The 26,270-nt window shown below is 40.8% G+C and overlaps 1 protein-coding gene across 4 annotated transcripts; it reads right to left on the bottom strand.

Annotated features, from left to right (window-relative positions):
* Positions 1-2,192: 2,192 nt before the first annotated feature.
* edaradd (EDAR-associated death domain) lies at positions 2,193-25,342 on the bottom strand. Of its 4 annotated transcripts, none has more exons than XM_042009874.1 (7): positions 25,119-25,341; positions 19,039-19,122; positions 8,230-8,288; positions 7,870-7,912; positions 6,480-6,556; positions 3,902-3,950; positions 2,194-3,680 (listed from the first exon to the last, which is right to left on the bottom strand). In XM_042009874.1, the coding sequence occupies exons 1-7, from the start codon at positions 25,150-25,152 to the stop codon at positions 3,292-3,294; spliced, it is 735 nt and encodes a 244-aa protein (XP_041865808.1). In that variant the 5' UTR covers positions 25,153-25,341; the 3' UTR covers positions 2,194-3,291. The 4 variants fall into 4 exon arrangements, with proteins under 4 accessions (XP_041865810.1, XP_041865808.1, XP_041865811.1 ...); XM_042009875.1 differs by having other exon boundaries at positions 2,195-3,680; positions 6,480-6,553; positions 25,119-25,340; XM_042009876.1 differs by lacking the exon at positions 19,039-19,122 and having other exon boundaries at positions 2,193-3,680; positions 25,119-25,342.
* Positions 25,343-26,270: the final 928 nt, after the last annotated feature.

Here is a 26,270-nt window from a genome sequence, read left to right as displayed (position 1 = left end):
AGTAGATAAATTGACTTCATAACCATGGCAACGTAAAAGACGCATGGAAGTATGAAGGGCAGCGACATATGACAACGCTTGAAACATACGTACCTATTACGTGCATAAAGGATCATTTTCAGCTGAGATTTGAAGGTGGCTAGAGTTGGGGCACGTTTAAGGTCATCAGGAAGCTGGTTCTATCTGTGTGCTGCATAGTAGCTGAAAGCATCTTCACCTTGTTTGGTTCTGACCCGGGGTACTACCAGCTGACTGCTTCCTAAGGATCTCAGAGCCCTGCTGGGTTTGTATGCTTCAAGGAGATCAGATATGTATTTTGGCCCCATACCATTGAGTGATTTATAAACTAACAGTAGCACTTTAAAATTAATTCTGTGGGTAGGTACCTGGTAACCAGTGCAAGGATTTAAGAACAGGAGTGACGTTTCTCTGTTCTCCTGGTTCTTGTTAAAACTCTGGCAGCAGCATCCTGAATGAGCTGAAGTTGTCTAACAGCCTTTTTGGGAAAACCAGACAAAATACTTCTACAATAGAGATGAAGACATGAATAAATTTCTCTAAATCTTGTCTGGACATGAGACCTCTGAGTCTTGCTATTTGCTTTAGATCAGGGATCACCAACTCCGGACCTCTTGAGCCAGTGTCCTGCAGGTTTTCACTGCATCCCTGCTGCAACACACCTGGTTCAAATGAAATAGTCAATAGTCAAGGTCTACACCAGCCTCTTAACGACTCATTTGAGTCAGGTGTGCTGCAGTATGGAGATATTGAAAACCTGCAGGACACTGGCTCAAGAGGTCCGGAGTTGGTGATCGCTGCTTTAGATGATAAAAAGCTGAATTGGTTATGGCCTTGATGTGACGGGTGACGTTCAGGTCTGAGTCAAATATGACCCCAAGATTCTTAACTTCAGTTTTTGTCTTTATTCCTCTAGACTCAATCAGGTCAGTAAATTCCATTCTTTCCTTCTTGTTGCCAAAAACAATAACTTCAGCTTTTTCTTTGTTTAACTGAAGGAAGTTTGATTGCACCCAGCAGTTTACTTGCTCTAAGCACTGACAGAGTAAGTCTAAGGGACCATAGTCACTCAATGACAGAGCTAAGTAAATCTGAGTGTCGTCTGCGTAATTATGACAGGCCACGTCATTGTCATGTATGACCGGACCCAGAGGGAGCATGTACAGGTTAAATAGCAGTCATGGTGATCCGGTTAGATTTATGATCACTAATGGAAACACCATAACTCCTACCTTCAAGATACAATCTGAACCAACTGAGAACTGTACCTGATAATCCCACCCACTTTTCCAGTCTGTCGAGGAGGATTTTATGGTCCACGGTATCAAAAGCTGCACTGAGATCAAGTAGCACCAGAACTGATGTTTTACCTAAGTCTGAATTGACGCGAATGTCATTTAACGACTTTGCAAATGCAGTCTCAGTGCTGTGATGTTGTCTAAAGCCTGACTGAAATCTGTCCAGGAGGCTGTTTATGTTTAAAAAATTGTTCAGCTGAATTGAGACTGCTTTTTAAATAATCTTTTCAAGAAAGGGAATAGTAGAGAGTGGCCTATAGTTATTGAATACGGAAGGTTCCAGGTTGCTTTTCTTTAGAAGGGGCCTAACAGCTGCAGCTTTCAGGGATTTTGGGAAAATCCCGACAGCAGCTAACTGTTAACAATTTTCAGCACATCAGTTTCTAAGCAACTGAGAACCTTTTTGAGGAAGCTGGTTGGCGGGGTGTCCAGAAAGTAAGTAGATGAACGTAGAGACATAACTATGTCCTCTAGTGACTTAGGACTGATAGCACTGAATGTTGACATTCTAGCCAGATTGTGTCTGTGGATGTAACGGAGGTCTGGTTGCATTATTTGACATGGAAGAATATACGGCCAGTCTGATGCTTTTGATTTTTTCATTAAAAGAGAATGCAAACTCATTACACTTACTTTGAGATAAGAATTCAGGGGCCAATTGTGTTGGGGGATTGGTTAGCCTCTCAACAGTGGCAAACAGAACATGAGAATTATTGATTTCGCTCTTTATGACTTTAGAGAAAAATGCTTGTCTGGCCTTATTTAATTCTGAGTTGCAAATGCAAAGTCTCTCTCTGAAAAGCTCATAATGAGTCAGAAGATTACAGGATACTGGGTGAGGAGGTTGTGGATGGCTACAAATATTTGGGTTTGCACTTGGACAGCAGACTTCTATGAAATGGTAAAATGTCTCAGTTTCAAGAGCTAATATGCTGTTTATGTTCTACAGGGAATAAAATATAGCTCGATCTGGAAATAATTTCATTCAGTTTTATTTACATTTTACACAGAGACCCTGCTTTTTAGGAACTGGGGTTGTAAATAAATAAACAGCCAGCAGAACTGTGGCATTACCCTGGTTTAGGCTTATTCTTTAGCCTCCAGTGAGTTGTGTCATCTGCTGCTGCTTCCTTAGCAAATATCTGCACAGTATTTTTAATATAATAAACAAACAACAGACCTGGAAAATAACAATATTGCTCAAAGTCACTTTGACACTTCGATGCTTGCACAGCAGAGAAAATGAAACTGATCTTCCTACTATGTTATCCGTTTTATATGTTCATAACAGCATTACATAATAACATCCATCCAGATCATCTTACATATAGTCCAGCTTTATGATCAAACAAATGGTTTTAGATTTGATGACCAGTAAATCTTCCATAAAAAAAGATATGCTTTTAGGTTAGAAAGATGTTCTATAATTCAAGTAGATAAAGCGGTCTCCAGACCACGTCAGGGAAAGTCATCTGGTTAATTTATCAAAAATGTAAATAACTGAATATCATCCACTGTAGTACTGGTCAATTAGAACATTTTCACCAGAGAAGTTACAAGCCGTCCCTGCAGGAGGAATCAGAAGTTAACTCTAAGCTAAACAACACTAGTGATGCTCTGGCTTAGGCTGGTGTGTGGTGGGTGAGTTGCCAACTCATCCCCCGCACCGTATGATCAGACCTCAACTCAGATGGATCATATCACCTTTATGAATGTGCATGTGTTTTTCCAGCTCAGAAATGTACAGCAGGCTGTGTGAAAAGGTCAGAAATGTCACTGTTTCCTGTATTTACTTTAGTTTGTAGCTGCAGTTGAAAGTTGAAAGACAAAGGGTCATAAGGTTTGAGACTATCTGATATTCTCTACAGTTTCCAGCTGTTTTCTTTTTACTTTAATTTACTAAAGTTACTAAAAGTTGTCAGCTTGAAAAAGGAGAAACCCATAAAGGGTAAAACCATATAAATATACTGGCAGGTCAGTGAGTCTGCTGCCAGCGTGATGGCCAGTCATTCTCTATCCAGCTCTGCAGGAGTCTCAGCACGTCGATGCGCTGATAGATGCGGCAAAGTTCCGTCAGCTCGGTGACTGTCTTCTGGTTGTAGCGCAGCAGGAACTCCTGGGTCGGGCTGTGGGACAAGGAGCCCTGGGTCCGGTGCTCCAGCAGGGTCAGTTCATCGTAGCTCATCCCCCAGCGACTCGCAAAGTTCTTCCAGTTTTTAATGGTGCAGTGGTTTGGATCCAATTTCAGCCGCAGTAAGTCCAGCAGGTCTTTGTCATTCATGAGGTCGCTGATCTTGGGAGGAGGTGCAGGGCAGCAGCATTTTTCACAGGGGCTGTTCAGGATCTGCAGTTCTTTGGGGCAGTCTTGTTCAAGAGGAAAAGGGAAGATAAAATGAGCGCTCAAAGGAATATTTTTCTATATTACAGTTCTATTGAGGAGTTTGTAACTTTAAGTATGTGTGTCTGAACCTTTAAACGTTAATGTACTCTGTGATATTTGTGTTCTTGCAGCAAAATCAGATAAACATTATTGGAAAAAGAGTTGTCATACTACAAGTTTGCTGTCAATAAAAGATTCAATTTACCCGGTGAAGAAAATGTTGGGCAGGTGCATTCTTCCACATCTTCAACTGGCTAAAACCAGAGAAACAGAAATAATCACATTAGCAAAAGAAAAAAAAAACCTGAAAAACAAAACATGTCATTCTACGCTCACCGCCCACTTCATCAGCTCCACCTGCTCAACAGATATCTAACCAGACAATCACACGGCAGCATGTAGCCATGTAGACGTGGTGAAGAAGACTTGCTGAACTTCTAACTGAGCATCAGAATGAGGAAGAAAGAGACTTTGAATGTGGCATGGTTGCTGGTCTGAGTAATTAACTGGGATTTCCACTCACAACCATCGAATCTTGAAAACAGGTTGCTCAAAAGGGAAAGCTGGATTCCGAAATTGGCTTGGAACACGTAATCCATTCCAGGTTGTTATCCGGATAAAAACCTCAGTTTGGGTTGTTCAAAATTTCTGAGTCGGATCCGGATAACTTCGATCCAAGAAAACTGGATTATCCTGATCCCAACAGAGGGTAGGATTACAAGGTGGATTTCAGGAAGAAACTGCGGTAAAACCTCAGATTTGAACAAATAATAGAACTTTTTATTCGGTGCATATGCTAATATTTCTATGTTGCATCTGACTTGTTTAACCTTTACAGGGATAAAGTGGTTAAATAGGCGTAGCCAGCATAGTACAGCAAAAATAACACATAACATCACCTTGTCCCCAACAAAATAAACTGTTAACAACAAAAAAGAAATATAATAATCTTCCTGTCAGTCTTGCTGCATAATCAGAAAAGAATCTGTCAGAAATAATGTCTAATGATTTTTTCCCTCACCACACGTCCTGTCTGTCCCTCATTCTGATAGAAAGCCAGAGGTTGGACCTCCACACGGGGCTCCAGTGCGTCCTTAACATCGTCACAGAGAGGGATATGGCGCCTTCATGAACTCTGGAACTCGTTACTAGAAGGCGGACCAGATGAAGAGGACGACCCGGTACTAGAAGGCGGACCAGATGAAGAGGACGACCCGGTACTAGAAGGCGGACCTGATGAAGAGGACGACCCGGTACTAGAAGGCGGACCAGATGAAGAGGACGACCCGGTACTAGAAGGCGGACCTGATGAAGAGGACGACCCGGTACTAGAAGGCGGACCTGATGAAGAGGACGACCCGGTACTAGAAGGCGGACCTGATGAAGAGGACGACCCGGTACTAGAAGGCGGACCAGATGAAGAGGACGACCCGGTACTAGAAGGCGGACCTGATGAAGAGGACGACCCGGTACTAGAACGAGGACCTGATGAAGAGGACGACCCGGTAAAACAAGGTGGACCTGATGAGGAGGACGACCCGGTACTAGAAGGCGGACCTGATGAAGAGGACGACCCGGTACTAGAAGGCGGACCAGATGAAGAGGACGACCCGGTACTAGAAGGCGGTCCTGATGAAGAGGACGACCCGGTACTAGAAGGCGGACCAGATGAAGAGGACGACCCGGTACTAGAAGGCGGACCTGATGAAGAGGACGACCCGGTACTAGAAGGCGGACCTGATGAAGAGGACGACCTGGTACTAGAAGGCGGACCAGATGAAGAGGACGACCCGGTACTAGAAGGCGGTCCTGATGAAGAGGATCTTGAGTGTATAATGAATTATTGCAGAATTAATTAAACACCTCAAACTGTGAAAATAAGCTGTTGCTACATGTCTTGCAGCATGAAATTTGTTCCATCTTCTGATTTCCACCTCCAGCAGTTTTCTTGTAGTTGAAGTTATGCAGCAACACTTTGTGATGAGATGTTTTTTATGACTGATGGTAAAACGTGTCTCAACATAAACCTTGTAGCAGTCTACAGTACATCACGGCCTGAATAAAGAAGCTGCCTTCCGGCGCAGGGAGTTTGGGGTGAGGTGGGTAGGAGGTGGTTGTGAACATTTCATCAGTCATGAACAGACACTGGAATGGTCAAATTATCTTCTTCACATGCAGCTGCTCTTCCTTTTTCAACAAAGGGTGTAATACAGAGTGAAGTGAGTCTCTGTGTTCCTGCTCTGTTATTAGTAACATTTGCAACTACGCAGTGGAAAAAAACCCACATCCTGTATGCTCACAGTTAAAATTAGGGCATTCATACTCTGAGCTGTGGCAAAGTATCTTAATCATGATGGCTCTATTACTGGTGATCGTCATGGCTTGGGTAAAATAAATAAATAATAGTGCTGTCAAAAATAACACATTAATGGTGGTAACTAATGTCGGCTGTTTAACTTCAGTCGTCACATCTGCTGCTTTTAGGACAGAAATTATCACCATGGAGACGGCTGGTGAGATGATGATATATGAATTCTGCATTATGATCTAGAACATGGTAGAAGAACATTACATGTTGCATTTACTGATCCTTGGACATTGTGTGTGTGTGTGTGGGGAAAATGTTTGCACTGATTTTTGTTTGGTAAAACACTATTTTTAAGGACCTTATTAGACGACTGATGCAGAAAGAAGTTCAGGAGAAGAATCTGGCAACCAGAGTGGTGGGATTGTGAAAAACAGTGGATAGATGAGTAGATTAGTCCCTGAGCTGTTCTACTGACCTGTCTTATCCTGCTTTCTGGAGAGGGGCTCAGGTATCCGGTAGGCATGGAGCTCAGGTGGAGTGTCACGGCATCTGCTGGAGAAAAACGTCTGTCATCAGTGTGTTCTGATCAAACTGCAACGCGGCACCAATATGGTTGATTTTACTGATAAATGATTCATGGTTTCTTCCTGTGTAGAAACTGGACCTCCATATCGGCTTCAGAGACACATCTACAGAACAAATTATTTCCATTAGTATGGCATGACACGGCTGTTTTTAGTCTCTCCTGTCAGTCTGTACTCTCTGTTTGGTCATTTATTTTAGTATTTGTCCAAATAAGACCCCCTCTTGTTGGCTGATACAACAATGACTACTTTCTGTCCATTTCTTTCTACATTTTTTTAATTTGAATTTTGTTTTTCCTTCATATTAGCTGCGCACATTCAGCTCAAACGTTTGATATCAAACCATATATTTTAGGTACAGTTAGCATTATATCCAGTCAGAGAATGACATGCTGGCCAATCAGATGCGAGATTTAAAGGTTTATGCTGCGTTGGAAATCCTGAACATCAGTAGAAACTCCTCTTCTTACAAGAGCCCAATATTAGCAGAAATTATAATGAAACATCATAAAAATAAATAAATAATAAATAAAAACATGAGAGGCTCACATTAATGGAATATTTTACTTTTTAAATTATGTTTTAGCTTTCATTATTATGTTGGGACGATGTTACCAGTGGGCTCTTTTTAGGCTAAACTAAACAAAAATGAAATGACATTAAATAAAAAAACACTTCATCAATCTGAAGGGAAATAATAATATTACATGTTTTTAAGAAAAAAAGATTACAAATAATTTATAATCTATGAATATTAGTCACTTAAAGTTAATATTAGGAATAATAATGACAGTATTATTATTAATAATAATAATAATTTGTTCTCATTTACACAACTTTAAATGACTAATATTCATAGATTATAAATTATTTGTATTAATCCTATTTTTGTTAATAAAAAGCACATAATAGCTTTCTATAGTTTTCTTTAATCGGGTTCCAGTCAAACATGAACATTGTAAACTTTTTACATGGATAATATCATCCTGTAAGCCAGGATGGATGCCAGAATAATTCTAATGATAATCATTTTTCATGGATAGACTGTTTTTGTGACTGTTTGGAGATGAAACTGAAAAGACAATTCTACATACATCACAGCCATATTTCAGAGCAGTTCAGCATTAATCTGGCTATTTCTACTCACAAGTGTCTCCCCACCACGCTGACTGTGGCAGCCACTCTGCAGTTCTTTCAATGACAGTATTTAAAGTAGAAGGTAAATCTGTTTAAAAGCTAACAGATAAAAAATGAACCAAAGTGGAAGGACGCCTTATTTACCGTGAGGATCTGTGACTTGGACTGGATAATTGGCCTCCAAGGACTGTGGAAGATACAAAAGCAAACAGGACAATATCAGAGGTGAACAGAGCTGAAAACAACAAGCTGATCTCTGCTTTGTTGAACTCCTCTCTGAAGACAGAACGGCTTGCTGGGGCTTGCTCCTGGATGAGCCTTTGGGCGCAATCCCAGCACCGTGCGTTCAGTTATGGTACATTTCTGCAGATTACTGTAAGACTCTACAAAGCCTTCTAATGAAGAACAACCAGCACAAAGCAAACTGGACAGGCGGCAAGTCAAGACAGCAACAGTTAAAACAAACACACAACTGGAGGAGAGAAGAAAGAAAGGTTTTCTTACAAATTCTGCCTCAAAGTCTGTGGTGTCTGTGTCCTCCACGGGCTCAGAGCTTGCTCTGCCTGTTCAGAGAAAAAATAATAGAAGTCATAATATTGTGAATTGTGATGTCATGTATACTCATTTCACAAACTTCCTTTTAAATCTCAAAGTATCAGCCACAGAGACAAACAGAAAAGCCACTTCCTGCTGCCGAGGATCCCAGCCAGTTATCGGAGCACGATGCAGTCCACGCCAGCAGCGTAGGCAGTGGAACTAAACATTTAAATGAGGTGAAATGTATTTAATATAATTATAGTTTTATACTCCATTATGTCATAAGCTATATGATCTCATATAAAGAGGAAAATGTAAAATCTGCTTATAAAAGGGCAGGACGCCTCTCAGAAACAATAGGAATACTGTTCAGTTCAAACATGGCAACATACAAATCAGTACTCTCGTTCCTTAAAGGAATATTTTTAACAAGGACATTCATGGATGAGCTGGGAGAACTGCACAAAGGCAGCTTTTCAGCTCCAGAAAATACCTGGAAAGAGCAATGTGGGCCCTCATCAGTCTACGTCACTGTGAAGCCATTGTATCCAAAGGGCTCTAAATAAAGACCCACTCTGGCCTTTCTTGGGTTACACTCTGCGAGGATGAAAACTTTCATTTGCATGGGATAGCAAGAATTAGGATTAAGTGATCAAGTGTTTCTAACACACAGCTTTCCAGGTGTAGAGATCAGCCGCAGAGTGAAACAAGCCTTCCTGTCTGCACAATACTTAACCTCTTCATGACCAGGTCTATTTCCTCTGCCTCCTGTCTGAAATGACATCCCCAAATTAAATAAAGTATATCTCCCCAACTACCAGGGCTGTACATATTCCTGGTCTCTACAGAAAGCTGAGACATGTGAGATTACTACAGAAAAGTCAGAATCAATAAATGTGTTGCTGTGTCAGAGTAAATTCACATGGAACACAGAAGAAAATGGAACGGTTATAAGAATTTAAGATTCAATACTTGTCAGAAATTATGAATAAAACAGATTAAATAGACGAGAGCCACCACTGAAGTGAATACAGAACACGGGCGCCATTAAAACGGCAAATCAATCACTCACACAAATCTGGGCGTGGTGATGTCAATGCTCATTCTCTATTTCTAGAAATATGCATATTACTTCTAGAGTGAGGAAGATATTCCTAGGAATGAGTAAAGTAATCCTAGGAATGAATAAGTAATCATAGGAATGAGTAAAGTAATTCTAGGAATGAATAGAATAGAATGAATCGACTACCTCACCAACCGGCCACAGTACGTGCGTCTGCAGAACTGTGTATCTGAGGTGGTAGTCTGCAGCACGGGGGCCCCTCAGGGAACAGTGCTCTCACCGTTCCTCTTCACCCTCTACACCTCGGACTTCACCTACAACACCAGCAGCTGTCATCTCCAGAAGTTCTCTGACGACTCAGCCATTGTGGGCTGTGTGTCTGAGGGGAACGAGCTGGAGTACCGGTCAGTCATCAGGGACTTTGTGGACTGGTGTGAGTGCAACCACCTGTGCTTAAACACCAGTAAGACCATGGAGATGGTGATTGACTTCTGGAGAAGGACACTACCCCACACACCGGTGAACATCCAGGGGAAGGACATTGACCGGGTGGACAGTTTCAAGTACCTGGGTGTTCACCTCAACAGTAAACTGGACTGGTCACACCACACAGACGCCCTGTACAAGAAGGGCCAGAGTCGCCTCCACCTCCTGAGGAGACTGAGGTCCTTTGGAGTATGCAGGCCTCTGCTAAGGACATTTTATGTCTCTGTGGTAGCCTCTGCTGTCCTCTACGCCGTTGTCTGCTGGGGAGCGAGCAGCACTGACCGGGACAGGAAGAGACTGAACAAGCTGGTCAGGAGGGCCAGCTCTGTCCTGGGCTGGACTCTGTGGAGGAGGTGGGTGAGAGGAGGATGTTGGCCAAGCTCACATCCATCATGGACAACACCTCTCACCCGCTGCACCACACTGTGGAGGGGCTGAGCAGCTCCTTCAGCAGCAGACTGAGACACCCTCAGTGTAGGAAGGAGCTACCGCAGGTCCTTCATTCCCACTGCTGTCAGACTGTACAACTTATCTGTATAGTCATAATACTGTGTAATATTTATTTATATTTTACTGTGTAATACCCCCCATTATCAATGTCATCATATTCTTCATATCCCACCATCACCATGTAAATATGTATATAGTCTGTGAAGTTGATGTTATATTTTATATATATATATATATATCTTTTATATTTATAATGGTACATATTTTTGCTTTTCTTAGACTTTTTCTTGTAAATAATTTATATTGCACCTTCTTGCTGTGATGCATGTTCACCCTATTCTGTCTTTCTGCACTTTATTCTATAACAAGAGCTGCTGTAACAAGTGAATTTCTCCACTGTGAGATAATAAAGTCTAATCTAATCTAATCATCTAATCTAATAAGTAATCCAAGGAGTGAGTAAAGTACTCCTAGGAATCAGTAAAGTAATTCTAGGAATGAATAAGATCCTAGGAATGAGTAAAGTAATTCTAGGAATGAGTAAAGTAGTCCTATGAGTAAAGTAGTCCTAGGAATGAGTAAAGTCTGGCTTACCCTCCATCCTTATCCTCCTTGACCTCAGAGTGACCTTTAACACCATTTCACCATTTATCTTCCTCCACTGACTTATCCATTGGCATCACCCACACCCCGTCCACTGGTTTCACAAGCCCTCTATCAATGGTCAGAGTCAGGAGAATCGAGGGGTGGCCCCCACATTCACCTTAGAAAAATGTCTAAAAAAAGAATGTATGTAAACCAGTACAATTAAATATGTATCATCATCTCCATTTTGTTTGCTAGTCTTTAGCTGCTGCCTTTTCTTGAATTGGAGAAATTAGCAGATCTAAAGTGGACAGAGCTGTTCTCGTGTTTTTTTCACATTCCCTTCTAACTGCTTGGGGTTTGAACTGTGTTTGTTTTGGATGCCGATGCTTGGTGGAGTCTATTAGCCGAGTTTCTGCCGTTTATAGTCTGGTGTACAATCAATTTATTTGAATATCACATGATTTATAAAAAACTGTTATGTGGGTTAGGGTTAGCCACTGCCCACTGAAGCTAGTTGCTAGGTAAAGTAAAGGGAGCTAACTCTAAAGTTAGCTGCTAGGTAAAGTAAAGGGAGCTAACTCTGAAGTTAGCTGCTAGGTAAAATAAAGGGAGCTAACCCTGAAGTTAGCTGCTAGGTAAAGTAAAGGGAGCTAACTCTGAAGTTAGCTGCTAGGTAAAGTAAAGGGAGCTAACCCTGAAGTTAGCTGCTAGGTAAAGTAAAGGGAGCTAACTCTGAAGTTAGCTGCTAGGTAAAGTAAAGGGAGCTAACCCTGAAGTTAGCTGCTAGGTAAAGTAAAGGGAGCTAACTCTGAAGTTAGCTGCTAGGTAAAGTAAAGGGAGCTAACCCTGAAGTTAGCTGCTAGGTAAAGTAAAGGGAGCTAACTCTGAAGTTAGCTGCTAGGTAAAGTAAAGGGAGCTAACCCTGAAGTTAGTTGCTAGGTAAAGTCCTGCTTTACTGTTGGTGTTGTATTGCTACTGGTACCCAAATTTCCCTGAGGGCTCGCCGAAGGGATTAATAAAGTATTTCTATCTATCTATCTATCTATCTATCTATCTATCTATCTATCTATCTAAGTAAAGGGAGCTAACCCTAAAGATAGCTACTGCTTCATCCAGGATCACCTCGCCTCTGTCTCCCAAGCTCGGTTTGGAGGTGCAAGCAGGATAGTTTGGCAGCTGTTTCTGTTGGAGTTTTGACCCATGGTGGAGGCAACAGACCAGAGCAGCACGGCTACTGACCCCTCAGAAATGTTGCTTCACGAGCAAAAAGACCAGATGGAAAGACGAGGAAAATGACTGGTTTTGTTGTTGGAGCTGAACGCTTCTATGGGTGCGGTGTTTAGCTCACATAGCATAGCAGCTGCCCCATAGCCAGCTCTCCTGACCCACTTTCTCATCTTTCTGCTGAACAATAAAGGACACTAGAGCTCACACAATGTTGAAAATATAATAATGTAAAAAGCACGTGTTTATGGAACACACATATTAACATTTCATACATGTATTACAATGTTCCTTAAGAGATAAAAGTATCTTTTATTTCATTATTGATGTCACAAGTAATTGGCTAATTAATTTTAAAGGCCTAACTAATTGACATGAAACTCAACTAAAATGCCCCTCCCTACCAAATATGGAAGAACCTACCACTGAAACCCACAACATGTTCATTCTTCCAACAATCTGAGTCATAGCTGATCTGAAGGCAGATCACAGCCTTCAGTCTGGGTTCTGGCAACTTGGTACCCAGTTATCACCAAGGTGATGAGGAAGTGGGATGTGTGGTCGACATGCAGGTGACTAATAAACATCAACCTTCTGTTTCAGTTCAGGGTCAGTGTAAACATCAAAGTTTCAAATGAAGAGGATGGTTCATTAAGGTTCAGGAAATTCTCTGAGCAGCCTAAGAAGCATGATCATTAATGAGAACAAGAGGATTGTCAAGATCTCAAGATCTACAACTCACTTATTTTTAAACAAAAAAAGAAAAGAAAAAAAAACTCCTCAGAGCCTGTTAGTTTCTCTCATTATGACTTGGAGATTTCACTATTTCCTGTATTCCACTACATCAGCATTCAAAAAGATTATTAACACATACGTAAACTGTCACTCCTAATTTCCCTTCTGTTGACTGTCATCAGTCAACAGAAGGGCAAACAGCTTTTTTAGGAGGGAAAGAAAGGTAAATCCCCATCAACATGTCCGCCCACCTAATCCCTACTAGGAAATGTTGACATGTTGCACTTTGCTTTCATCAGTGTCATGAGAGGGAAACAACCTACTGTGTACGTAAAAATCCACAACTTTTTAATGAGAGAGGAAAGAAATAAAGCTAGGCTGCTAGAGCAAACTGATCATTTTCCAATTCTACAAGTTCATAAAGTCAGTCTGGTTTGGAAGCAAGGCTGATTAAACTAAACTACTCCGATCAAAGCTTTTTCCGTTTCTTCTTCTTCTTATGAACGGCCCTCCATTAATCGCATATTTGAAGCACTTCAGGATAATCTTGTCCTGATCCCAGTGCTCTGTTTGGGACAGCAGCTTCTTTGACTCACTTATAATGACGCCCTATATTGAGGGTTTTTGCAGGGTCCACAAGGGATGTCCCAATTATTTAAAAATTATTTGTGGCATTCAACAGCACGATTTACTTTCTGTTAAACTGGCAAATAGTTTTAGGGTTAGCTCCCTTCCCTTCACTGTAAAGCCTGAATGTTAAATACACTTCAACCTGCTTAAGATGGACTTTGTGAACCGTGACTTCCATAACTTCCTTAGCAACCAAACATGTTACGTTGTTAGTTACTAGTTGATGTGATGCGTTTTCCACCAGTAGGGATGAAGGTCTGATTTTTAGGCTTTTTTTTCCGAATTGTTTGTTTCTACTCTTTTCTTCCTGTACCAAACGTGACTAATACTTTTTTTTCATTACTGTGCTTATGATTGGCCAAACAACAAAATATAAAAAGTGGTAGGAAGTCTGATGTCTGCACTTTTGTCTTGCTGCGACGGCATCCTAAATCTGTCACATCATCATATGATTTAGACCTCTTGGCGCATCCATCGGCACAAGAGGCTTAAAGTTGAGCATGAAAATCACTCACGAGCGCTCAACAGCCTGTGTGGTCAGGTCTCTGAAAAAAGCCAGATTAAAAAATGAGGCCGCTCATTTATCAAACGAACGTGAAAATGAACACATCGGATCACAGGAATGATCTTATGATTGGATCTACGTGTGATTTATGAAACGTTGGTATCTGACCGATCCCAGCGTAGGAATGACGGGGCCTTAACAAATGCAGCGGCTGAAATCCATCGTCATTCACATGCTACGCCCTTAATTATTTGTGTTCCAGAGGCCACGCCCAGTGAGCTCAAACCATGGCAAGGAGATGTTCTGCCACATGAGATACTTTTAGGAGGTGGAGATGCCTCACTTGTGAGGTGGAAAAGAATAAGAAGCTGCTGTTTGGCAGCCTGAATACCGGAGTCAGAGGCATGAACAAAAACACTACATGTAAGAGACATCTGGTCCTCTGGCTGCACAGGGGCATCAGAAGCCTCCATTACCCAGAGCATGGTGTGCAGGACTGCACAGGACAGGATTATGTGGCAGACTTTCTCTGGAGTGTTCAGCAGCATCCCCCCGCTGGTCTGTGACGCACCCACCTGCCCTTCAGCAACCTGAAGCAGCCTCCAACGTGCACGTGGGCACTGGTGAAGCTGCTTCTGCTATGTGATATATTCTGCAACGATGCCAAATTAATCAATTCAAAAAGTCTTATTCCTGATGTCATCATGATGTCTGTTTTCTATTTTCTATGCAGATGACACTGAACTATTTGATTCCCACCCTGTGGGACAGACATGAATGATCCTACAGGGATGGGAGCTGACATGAATTTATTGATACTGATGTCATTAATATCAGTTATGCTTTCCAACCTGGTTCTTTATCAGTTCCTGTATTTATTTATCAATTTTCAGGGAACAAAAATCCACTACACACTTTCAGCATCAACACAGCTGCTTACTATCTGAGCAACTCCATACAGATGAAAAAAAACATGTTAAAGTGGCTTCACAGAATATCAATATGCAACTTATATAATTTCACCTTCTATTTGACAGTTTTCAGATCTCTTCTGCTGTTAGGGCCAGTTTCAAGTAAGAGTTACAGCTGAAGTAAAAGCTAATCTTTTTCATAAATATGTGGACAGGGTGATTCATGTTTTTATAAGTTTGTGTCTTGCTCAGGATAATTCTAGTGAACGGCCTGAGATCAGTCGTCTCGCATCAGGTTACACCTGCACTGTGTTCCCTCTGTGTTCACCTGCTTCTGTATTATGTGTTATTGTTAATCTTTCATTCTGTGAAGCACTTAAGTCAACCTCAGTTGTTTGAAAGGTGCTTGACATCTAAGGAAACTACTTTTTTTTTTAGCATTTTAGTTTTCTATATCTCAGAGAAGAAAAGGCCCTAGCCGCCTGGAATGTGACTCATCTACTGTCTGAGAAAGATCACTCATCACTGTCCCTGTTTGAGCAGAACGTCTGAGCTGAGCTGTCAGAGCTAACGTTAGCTGCTGCAGCTACGTCTCTGTCAACAGCAAGAAAACAAAAAAAAAAAACAAAACAAAACAATAAGTGTCTTTAATCTTGTCTGTCAGAATCATGGTATTAATAATCACCGTGCAGATAAAAAAACAAAACAAAAAACAAAACAAAAAAAAAAAACCCTGAAAAACCATCAATCCACCTGCTTGGTATTTGTGGATACAGACGTAAACTAAAACATTCTCTAACACATCAAATAGATTTTTATTTTCTTACAGCACTTGTAACAGAGAGGAAATGTTACCCTGGATGGATTTATCATGATGATCAGGATCTTCTGAGTCATCAGACTTCTCTCAGATGTTCGGAGCATAGTTCAGAAAACAGATAAGGGTTCATTATCTCGTTTTATTTGGTGTAGGAAACAAAAACAGAAAAAACAAGTGTTTTTTTAAGGGAGAAACCAAAACAGCTAAAAGTAAGCGGCCCTTGGTTTTGTGTGATTTTCCTAATTAAAACTGCTCTAACTGACTTTTCTGTTTCTCCATCACAGAACAGGAGCTGAAACGACGACTGACTCACGATTACTGTTGGAACATTTCTAGACTGCAGTCATTAGTTTTAATCTCTTCTATTATCACCAGCGTCTCAGGAGCGGTGGTGTGTAGCTCTGTTGGGTAAACTGTGATGGATATTTTACCCTTTAGCTGATCTACGGAAGTTTCCAGCATTTCTATGCGTCCAGGAGGTTTACAATCCAGCCACTAAATTATTCAGAGACTCTATCTGGTAAATCCACAATGATAACAGCTTTATTAATCACATTTCATCATAAAAACATCACTATCACTACTATGTTGCTAAGAGACCTCTATTTAGACCTGGACATGATGATGAAGCCACTTCCTGTCAGACTTTCCACCAATCAGAGAGCTTAGATTGACGGTAACGTCCAATCAGGAGCAGCCAAAGATCAACCAGTGAGCAGAAAGTTCTGTGTGTGTGTGAAAAGAAGAAAAATAATGCTCCTCTATGGCTGGAATAAAGCCAAGAAGACGTTTCTGATGCACGGTGGCGCCACAAAGCAGCTGAGCTGGAGTTGGTTTAGTGAGGATAGCAGGTAAATAGTAGCAGGAATAACTGGAAATGAGGAAAAAGTGGAAACATGGAAATAGTTTCTGTTGTGTGTTTGTTTCAAAAACAATATTTTTTCTCCTGAAAGCCAAGACTTGAGAGAACGATGAGATGAGAAAAGGTTTGGTCACTGCTGATCTGTGTGTTATTTCTACAAAGTTCTGTTAGTAATAAATTCTGCTTTCTTCTTCTGGTCGGCCTTTATGCTGCTACATCTATTCATACATTCATTTTACATCATTTTAGCCTCATAATCTGACAGCTGAGGCTGGAAACATCATGTCTGATGCTGACTGGGATTAAAAGCTCCAGCTGTTACAGTTTAATGCTAAAACAAACAAACAAACAAAAAAAAGGTTAAGAAAAAGTAGCCAAAAAAAAAAAAAAATAGGCAAAATGGCTTGGAGTTCATAATTAAGACATCATTAAGGCCTGTCTAATGTTAAAAGACAAAATACTTTTTTTTTAACCCCCAAAAAGCAGTAAAGTAAAATCGAACTATTTAAAATGTTGGTTTGGGGCAGAACAGCAGATCTTCTCTTTATAATGCAGTCAGTCAGATTCAACAGTTTACAATCTAATAATGCACGAAATACAAGAACAAAGCCTTCATTTACAATTTTCCTAAATATTATGTTGTGCAGAGAAAATCCAACAATCTGAAAAACGAAGGATAAAAGTTGGATAGCTTGACAACAGGGAGAAAAATAAAGAAAGTTATCTCATGACAAACAGGAACCTTCTCATCCCTGCAGCAGGGTACAGCTTCATGTACCAGACTCAGTGTTAGAAGGCAGACATTTTACATAAACAGCTGGTTTTAATTTACTCTAAAGATGTACATAACTTGACATTACACCCTTGGGTGGTAAGTCCCTTTAAACACAGTGCATTAAGCATTAGGACTTAGAGCCCAGCACCCAGTTATCAAGTGCAAGTCGAACCCGAGATCAGTTGAGCATTGTTACTCCTTGCCTGGGAATGCAGGAACATGTAGCTGCACGCTCTGGATAAAGTTCAAGAGATGAAATATAAACCACATCATAATTCGTTGCTTAGGGGCCATAATTCCACACAGGTGAACCCAGCTTTTCTCCGTTTTGACCACCCAGGTCTGCTATGAAAGGATAAAACTATTTCTTTGCAGCATAGCGGGCCCTGGCTTTGTCATGAACTTGCTTCCATACATGACTGGAGGTGAACAGCATGCTAGGACCTGATCCAGGCCACCGCAATGTCTAGACTGAGAGGAGCTATACACACACCTTGTACAAACTTAGCTACATTCATGGCTGGTGGTGGGTGGTAAACGTGTCTCTGTCACGGAGTTTATTCCTGCACCGCATTAGATACATTTATAAATGTTTGAACCCACTCTTTAAATGGCACATCAAAATGAACCGTGAAGAGTTTAAAGTTCTCTGCAGGTTGATAAAAAGTCTGGATCAGCCCATTCTCAGAGCTGCACATGGACTTACTGCAGATACCAATTCATTTTTATTCAATTCAGCTTAATTTTCACAGCACCAAAATCATCTAAACATACTTTAAAAATACAACCTAATTAACTGTAGTCCTGTTATAATCCAATGAAAATGATCCACATTAGATCAAGTTATCATAAAGGGCTACAGGGGGAACAGTGGAGAGAAAAAGAAGGAAAACCAGAACCAGATTCTGGTTTAGATTGCATCAAATCATAAATTCAGAAGGAAAATCCTGAGTACGAGTTAAGGCGGATTTATGCTTGCGTGGCGTCTGCGTATCCGAGCTGCGTAGCTCCACCGAGGCTCGACGTGCACCTCTTCCAGACCTGACGTGCACCCTTGCTACGCAGAGGATTACATGGAGGTACTTCCTTGTGATTGGTCAGGTTGGGATCACGCGTTGCCGGATATCTGGATCTTCTCACTGAATGTGTGTGGTAACACCGTTTTTAAAAACATTAACCAGTGGATGGAGTTGTGAGAGGCTGACTGAATTATTTCTTCATTTTCTTCCACAAGCTAATAAAGACACTGAACCATACTGGACGCCACTGTTGTTTTAAAACAGAAAATACCACCGAACTGAACTGAGCAATCAAAAGAACTCCGACCTGTTGAGTTTAGCGGCCGATACCACCCCTGCTGCCACCTTCAGGTTAGGAGGAGAAACTGCAACACAACACCAAAATGACGCATTCCCCCTATGCTAGAGCGTGAGAACAAACTCACCAGCGTCAGCTACGCCGTAGCTGACTGCACGCAGACGCCAAGCGAGCATAAATCCGCCTTTATTCCCTCCCAGAAGAAAAGCATCGAGTTCCAAAATGCAACCTGGCCCATTTTAAAAATTAATTTTCTATCAAAAGTCTAGATAATGTTTTTTATAGTTTCATGGATGGTGCATCATCCCTCTTGGAGCTGTTGGAATCATCAAATAGCATCAAGTTTTATTCTTTTTATTGTTTATGTCGATTATTTATTTATTTAATGAGTACTATGCAATATGATTTACCTTTGTGGTTGGATGGTTGTTTCCAGTGATTTGATGTTGTCAAGGCAGCTGTTGTAACAGCTGTCGAGTCCAAGACAAATTTCCCTACAGGGACAATAAAGTCATATCATTTAGTATCGTATCGCATCGTATCGTATCAGATCATATCACATCGCATCACACTGAAATATACACGAAAATACATACAGTGAGTTACATATGACTCAACGGGATGTCAACGGATGGTTAATGAAAAACTATACCTCAATAATGCTTTGAGATTTATATGCAAGGTCTTCTAAACTATAGTAAAATGATGGTTAAAGGAACTACAGTGTATACTTGCATTAGACAGGATTACACATAAACAACCATTAACCTGCAGTGTGACCAAAATCACACACAGTCAAACACAGGGTGCACGTGAAAGTGGTTTAGTTAACTACAAGAGGATATAACTACAAGCAGGAAAACAACGCTGATCACAGCGGAATCTGAAGGAAATGATATTGTCAGGTGTAAACAGGGATGTGCAGACAGACAAACAAGCCATGACATTCATGCGATCTGAGGTGAGACAGCAGGAAGTCTAAACGTCCTTAACGAGCAGGTTTCTGGCTTTCTGCTGACAACATGCAACTGAGAATAGACACCTTACATCACCGAAGTTTCAAACAGGAAAGCAGTTTAAAAGATAAATAAAATAGACACTGCCAGGCCAAAAAATAAAAATAAAAAAGTTGCCACCTGGATTTAACTAAGCAAACATGGAAGCCTCCTATAGGATAATTAGTGCAATTATCTTTCAGTTGCAACAACTTATTTAACCCCACCAGGAGCTATGAACTCGGGCATGGGAGGAGTTTGGAGAGGCCATGGAGGCTTCTGCTTGGAAATCATTTCGGGAGGTTTGAATGAACAAACGAAAGAATCAAAGGAATGAACTCTAATCCAGCTATACATGCAGGTCTCGGTTCACTTCAAGCGAACCAAATACAGGAAATGACTACAAAGCAAAGGGCATTGTGGGTAAACACAACCAAAGCATATGGGCGTGTAGAATGATACACTCCAAAACGGGTCATCGTCGACAATTATGAACATTGAACATGTTTAATATTTCAGTGCCGATTTCTGAAGAACACCGACGACTCGTGCACTGTGACTGCGTGGGTGGTGAAATGGCATGGAATGTAGCCAATCAGAGAGTGAGCTGGCTGGGGAACAAGGAAGTAAATAAAGTCTGTGTTCACGCCGTCTCCAGTCTGTTATTTTTTCAGTTCTGGTTTTTTCTGTTAACGATAGTCCCAAAACCTCCATCATTCCCTCGTCCTATATGTCCCCTTCCATGTTGTGTGTTGTGTTTGTCAATTGTCACTATGGGTGTGTCCCAATCCGCGCACTTCTATACTTCGAACACTACATTTAAGTGCTTAGTGCGCTGACACAGAAATTTCAGTAAAAACTCAGTGCACTGAAAGTACCCGGATGCTGCCCTAAACTCGGCCAAAAATCTAGTGCGAAACGATGGACACTACACGCACTAAACGGACGCCATCTTGGTGACGTAGCGGAAGGGGAGGGACTTTCAACCAGTTTTTCAGAGCTGGCAGCCACCGACTCGGCGGTACCGATGCAGACGGAGGGTATTTTCTACTGTTGTAAGTATGAAGTTATTTGATCATAATTCTAATATAAACTGCAGCATGCTTCTTATCTCTTCTATCCCTGATGACAGTTATGGATCTGATCATTTGTTGGAGGCTGCAGTAGAGTTAGCAACGTAAATTTTAGCAGTTTTATAGCCGATTTCGCAGATGTAGATGGGCTATATAAGTGTTAAAAATGATTAATGCTGTAGGTTCCGTATGTTTATTCATGATTGTTGAACCTCCAGATTAAGCACTGCGGTCCTCTGGCGTAAACGAAATGGTCCTTGATCTGAAAACTGATTAGGAAACACCGCTGGTTAGAGAACCGGCCCGTTTCCATGGTACCGTTGACTAAGCCGTAGCTGATTGTACATCACTTTAGATAAGCGTCTGCAAAGTACCCATAAAGTACATAATAATGTTTGCTTTTATATGACCTGCCATTCTGTGTTCACCGTAGGTCACTGTGGCATCAAACCACCGAGCCAGCAGTGGCACTGAGGCATTTGCCACCTGCGGGCTGGGACGCTGCTGTGGAGAAGAGAAGGCAGCAAGAGAGAAATGTTTTAATAAAAATTTTAAATAAAATGTTTTCTGCATCCCTGTTTTAGCGTCTTCATTACTGCATTTCATATTTTAAATGATGGTTTCTAGTAAAATCGGTTTCCTGTTGCAGACGTGAACGGTATCAGTGTAAACACCAATAAAACAGATGTACAATGTAAAGTACTTTAATTCAGTTAAGATATCTTTGCTTATTTAAAAGCTGTTTTATTAGTGTTTTAAATTGCACTTTATACTAACAGGTATGGGGGAGACACGCAAAGACACATGAACGTGTGCTGATGGTTTCTATTGTTATCTACTGAGATAGATTAATACAGTGGAGGCCACGGTTCTTTGTTTTACTAACGAGGCCTTTTAAAAGGCATTTATTAGCATAAAAGTATGATGACATGCAAACACGTATGTTAACATGATTTTGGAAGAAAAAAAAAAGTATATTAACGAGTGGCGCTGCTAAGCTGGTACGTCACTACCGGAAAGTGCAAAAAGTTAGTGCTCAGTTTGGATCAGGACTTACCCACGATAGTGTCACTACAGAAGGTAGTGCTTAGTGTGCACTACACACTACCTTCCAGTGCACTCATGTAAGTGAGCGGTTTGAGACACACTCTATGTTTCTTCTCCTTCATTTTTTGCCAGTTGTTGCTATGGTTCTTCTTCTACGTTTTTTGCCGATTGTTGCTATGGTTCTTCTTGTACATTTTTGGCCGATTGTTGCTATGGTTCTTCTTCTACGTTTTTTGCCGGTCGTTGCTATGGTTCTTCTTGTACGTTTTTGGCCGATTGTTGCTATGGTTCTTCTTCTACGTTTTTTGCCAGTTGTTGCTATGGTTCTTTTTGTAAGTTTTTTTTGCCAGTTGTTGCTATGGTTCTTCTTCTACGTTTTTTGCCGGTCGTTGCTATGGTTCTTCTTGTACGTTTTTTGCCGGTTGTTGCTATGGTTCTTCTTCTACGTTTTTTGCCGGTCGTTGCTATGGTTCTTCTTGTACGTTTTTTGCCGGTCGTTGCTATGGTTCTTCTTGTACGTTTTTTGCCGGTTGTTGCTATGGTTCTTCTTCTACGTTTTTTGCCGGTTTTTGCTATGGTTCTTCTTGTACGTTTTTTGCCGGTTGTTGCTATGGTTCTTCTTCTACGTTTTTTGCCGGTTGTTGCTATGGTTCTTCTTCTACGTTTTTTGCCGGTTGTTGCTATGGTTCTTCTTGTACGTTTTTTGCCCGTCGTTGCTATGGTTCTTCTTGTAAGGTTTTTTGCCAGTTGTTGCTATGGTTCTTCTTGTACGTTTTTTGCCGGTTGTTGCTATGGTTCTTCTTCTACGTTTTTTGCCGGTTGTTGCTATGGTTCTTCTTCTACGTTTTTTGCCGGTCGTTGCTATGGTTCTTCTTGTACGTTTTTTGCCGGTCGTTGCTATGGTTCTTCTTGTACGTTTTTTGCCGGTTTTTGCTATGGTTCTTCTTCTACGTTTTTTGCCGGTTGTTGCTATGGTTCTTCTTGTACGTTTTTTGCCCGTCGTTGCTATGGTTCTTCTTGTAAGGTTTTTTGCCAGTTGTTGCTATGGTTCTTCTTGTACGTTTTTTGCCGGTTGTTGCTATGGTTCTTCTTCTACGTTTTTTGCCGGTTGTTGCTATGGTTCTTCTTGTACGTTTTTTGCCAGTCGTTGCTATGGTTCTTCTTGTACGTTTTTTGCCGGTCGTTGCTATGGTTCTTCTTGTACGTTTTTTGCCGGTTTTTGCTATGGTTCTTCTTCTACGTTTTTTGCCGGTTGTTGCTATGGTTCTTCTTGTACGGTTTTTGCCCGTCGTTGCTATGGTTCTTCTTGTAAGGTTTTTTGCCAGTTGTTGCTATGGTTCTTCTTGTACGTTTTTTGCCGGTTGTTGCTATGGTTCTTCTTCTATGTTTCAACGTTCTCGGAGGCTCGGAGGACTAGATTGTAGATGAGTTGCTGGACAGCATCGCCACGTGTGATTGTTGCGTGATTACATGTTCGGAGCACACCACACAAAGTACGATCAAAACTGATTTTTTTTTATCTTCATGTGTGAGGTCTCGACCAGATAAAAAAAAAAATCGTTATGTGTGTACCAGGCTTAGGTGATTAATTGTGTGATGTATCAGATGGGTCATTTAGCAGCATCCTCTAAATGTAAGGCTGGAAAACTCTCATGATAAACTGGTTTTGGTGGTTCACCATTGCAAGAAGGCGCCTAAATGCCCAAAGTCAGCTTCTTCCGCTGAGATAATGTCAAATTCAGATTTTTAATGTGGCATGTGTACTAACTTTGTTGATTATACGTTAATGTGTAAAAAGAAAAGTAAAAATGAATGTGCTAATTTCAAAGATTTTTCTCTTCATTAATGGTTTAATTCTGACAGCCCTGGTTAAAAAATTATTTTATGAATTTAGGCCATATATATTTTTTAATTATCTGGTGACCCCTGGAAATGATCTCGTCCCAACCCCCAGTTTAAAAACCACTACGTTAAACTATGTAAACCTTCAATTACAAGAGCTAGCAAACCTGGCTAAAAGATGTTTGCATGATGATAGTAGTGATGTGAAACGTGACATGACCGTTGTTGCATCAGTCTAACAAAAGCTGGACTTTGAAACGGATGTATACGTGTTAATCTGACTGAAATCATATGAACCAAAGTACTCTGCAGATGCTAAAAAGTTCCATATTTATCCATCTTTTTGTATAAACAGTAAAGTGTAAAACAGTTCAGTCAAATTCCAAATAAAGCCGCTCTCATTCTCACATTTTTCTATTTTTATGTCAGAAAATCACGTAACCATAGCAACCATAGCACAAAATCAGCACTTAGATAACATCAGCAAAATGTAGCATCGGACATGATTCTGTCAGTGGCTCTGGATAAATGGATGGATGGATGATGGATAGATGATGGATGGATGATGGCTAGATGAATGAATGTGAATGTGAATGTGTGTGTGAATGGGTGAATGTGACGTATAATGTAAAGCGCTTTGGGTATCATCCCAGGTACAGTAAAGCGCTATATAAATACGGACCATTTACCATTTAGATGATGGATGGCTGGATGGATGGATGGTTAGATGGATGATGGATAGATAATGGATGGATGGATGGATGAATAGATGATGGATAGATGATGATGGATGGATGGATGGATGGATGATGAATAGATGATGGATAGATGGATGGATGGATGATGAATAGATGATGGATAGATGGATGGATGATGAATAGATGGATGGATGGATGGATGGATGGATGATGAATAGATGATGGATGGATGATGGCTAGATGAATGAATGTGAATGTGAATGTGTGTGTGAATGGGTGAATGTGACGTATAATGTAAAGCGCTTTGGGTATCATCCCAGGTACAGTAAAGCGCTATATAAATACGGACCATTTACCATTTAGATGATGGATGGATGGATGGATGGATGGATGGATGGTTAGATGGATGATGGATAGATAATGGATGGATGGATGGATGAATAGATGATGGATAGATGATGATGGATGGATGGATGGATGGATGCTCATTAAACTAAACCAGCTAGTTCACACAGTCAGAAACAAGTGAACTGGACAATGTGAAGTGGGCTACTGACTGGTTAAAGGTCACTGGATTTTCCAGTGTCTAATTGTGACATTTTCAGAGTGGTGGAAACCCTATTTGTGGTTTAAACACCACCTGATGATTTCCTCTCCAGTGCAACGGCAAGCCTACACAGATATTTTACTAGTAAAAGATTTTGTGTGAACTAAAAAATATGTACATAAGAAGTACGACAAGAGATGGGCTAAAGTTAAATCTTCAACCGTAACCTTGGTTGTGTTAGTGTTAACTAAAACATTTCAAACGTGTCAGAGAAGATAAGGAACTTACCAAACGGTTCCTTACACGCCAATAAACTGCTCATTTTCAGGCTGAAACGTCTCCCGTGCAGAAAAATGAACGCGGCTGGAAGAAAAGTCTCTTTACAGAGAAAATACGGCTAAAAACCTTCAGTCATGTTCGGCTGGAAACCTTCAGAAAGATCCGGTGCCAGCCCCGCGGCGGCGACTCATACAAATGAGACGTTTCAGTGATACAAGTTAACCACGATTAATGCTGCATTCACGGTCCCCTCGTAATCTGCACCCTGAAAGTGGCGCGTTCACGCCTGGATATCCGCTCCTTTTAGGTTCAAACTTTCATGAGGGTGGGGCTTACCCTCTCTTCTTTTTTGCAGCAAAGATGAGAGTAATCATATGCTGGTGCTATCCATATTATAATGCTCAGTGGAAATCCATTGTAGAGAGGATGTGTGACACCCCTATACAGGCTATTTTAGCTGATAGTAAGATACAAAGTTACATAAATAGTATTGGTAGTACTTGGGTGAAATGGACACTTAAAATGTGGAAGATTACCATAAAAGAATTCAAATTAGAAGAGGATATTATACCTCTGAAATGGCTTGAATGACATGAAATGATATGATTCAGATTTTACACCGAATGACTAAATGCACGATTAGATGCAGGATTTAAAGATTGGAAATCTAAAGGAATAATGTCGACATGTCAGGTAATGAAAGGAGCAACCATGTTAAGTTTTGATTCACTCAGAGAAATTTCTTCTGGAAAAACAAGATTTTTACAGATACCTGCAAGTTCAGCATTATATTCATAAAAAAATAAAAGAGGTAACTGAGTCCAGGATGCACTTATTACAATTATTTATAAAAGCAAACAATTTAGAGGCAATGGCTTGAATAATTTCAGGTATATATCAGGGATTGCCAAATCTTAAAACACACTCATCTACATATATTAAGAGAAAGTTGGGGCAGGAAAGAGGGCTAAATATAACTGCTAGTCAGAAATGGAGGGATTACTTTCTTAATCACACCATCTCAGAACTCACTATGGTGAAAGAACTGGGAGTTGCTGGAGGAAATGCAAACCATTATCATGTCTTCTGGGACTGCCTGGCCATTAAAGACTACTGGGAAGGGTTGTATAAAACACTGCAAGGCATTTTTAAGGACCTGAG

The sequence above is a fragment of the Melanotaenia boesemani genome, chromosome 16, assembly GCF_017639745.1.
Source record: "Melanotaenia boesemani isolate fMelBoe1 chromosome 16, fMelBoe1.pri, whole genome shotgun sequence".
Classification (NCBI taxonomy): Eukaryota; Metazoa; Chordata; class Actinopteri; order Atheriniformes; family Melanotaeniidae; genus Melanotaenia; species Melanotaenia boesemani.
This window is presented reverse-complemented; position numbering and strand designations above follow the sequence as displayed.

Excerpts from the sequence above, each read along its gene's own strand:
- edaradd (XM_042009874.1), bottom strand. The coding sequence starts at position 25,152 with ATGAGCAGTTTATTGGCGTGTAAGGAACCGTTTG. Across the intron at positions 8,289-19,038 it reads ACAACCATCCAACCACAAAG|GCAGAGCAAGCTCTGAGCCC; the intron begins GTAAATCATATT and ends TTCTCTGAACAG. Across the intron at positions 6,557-7,869 it reads CCAAGTCACAGATCCTCACG|CAGATGCCGTGACACTCCAC; the intron begins GTAAATAAGGCG and ends GTTTTTCTCCAG.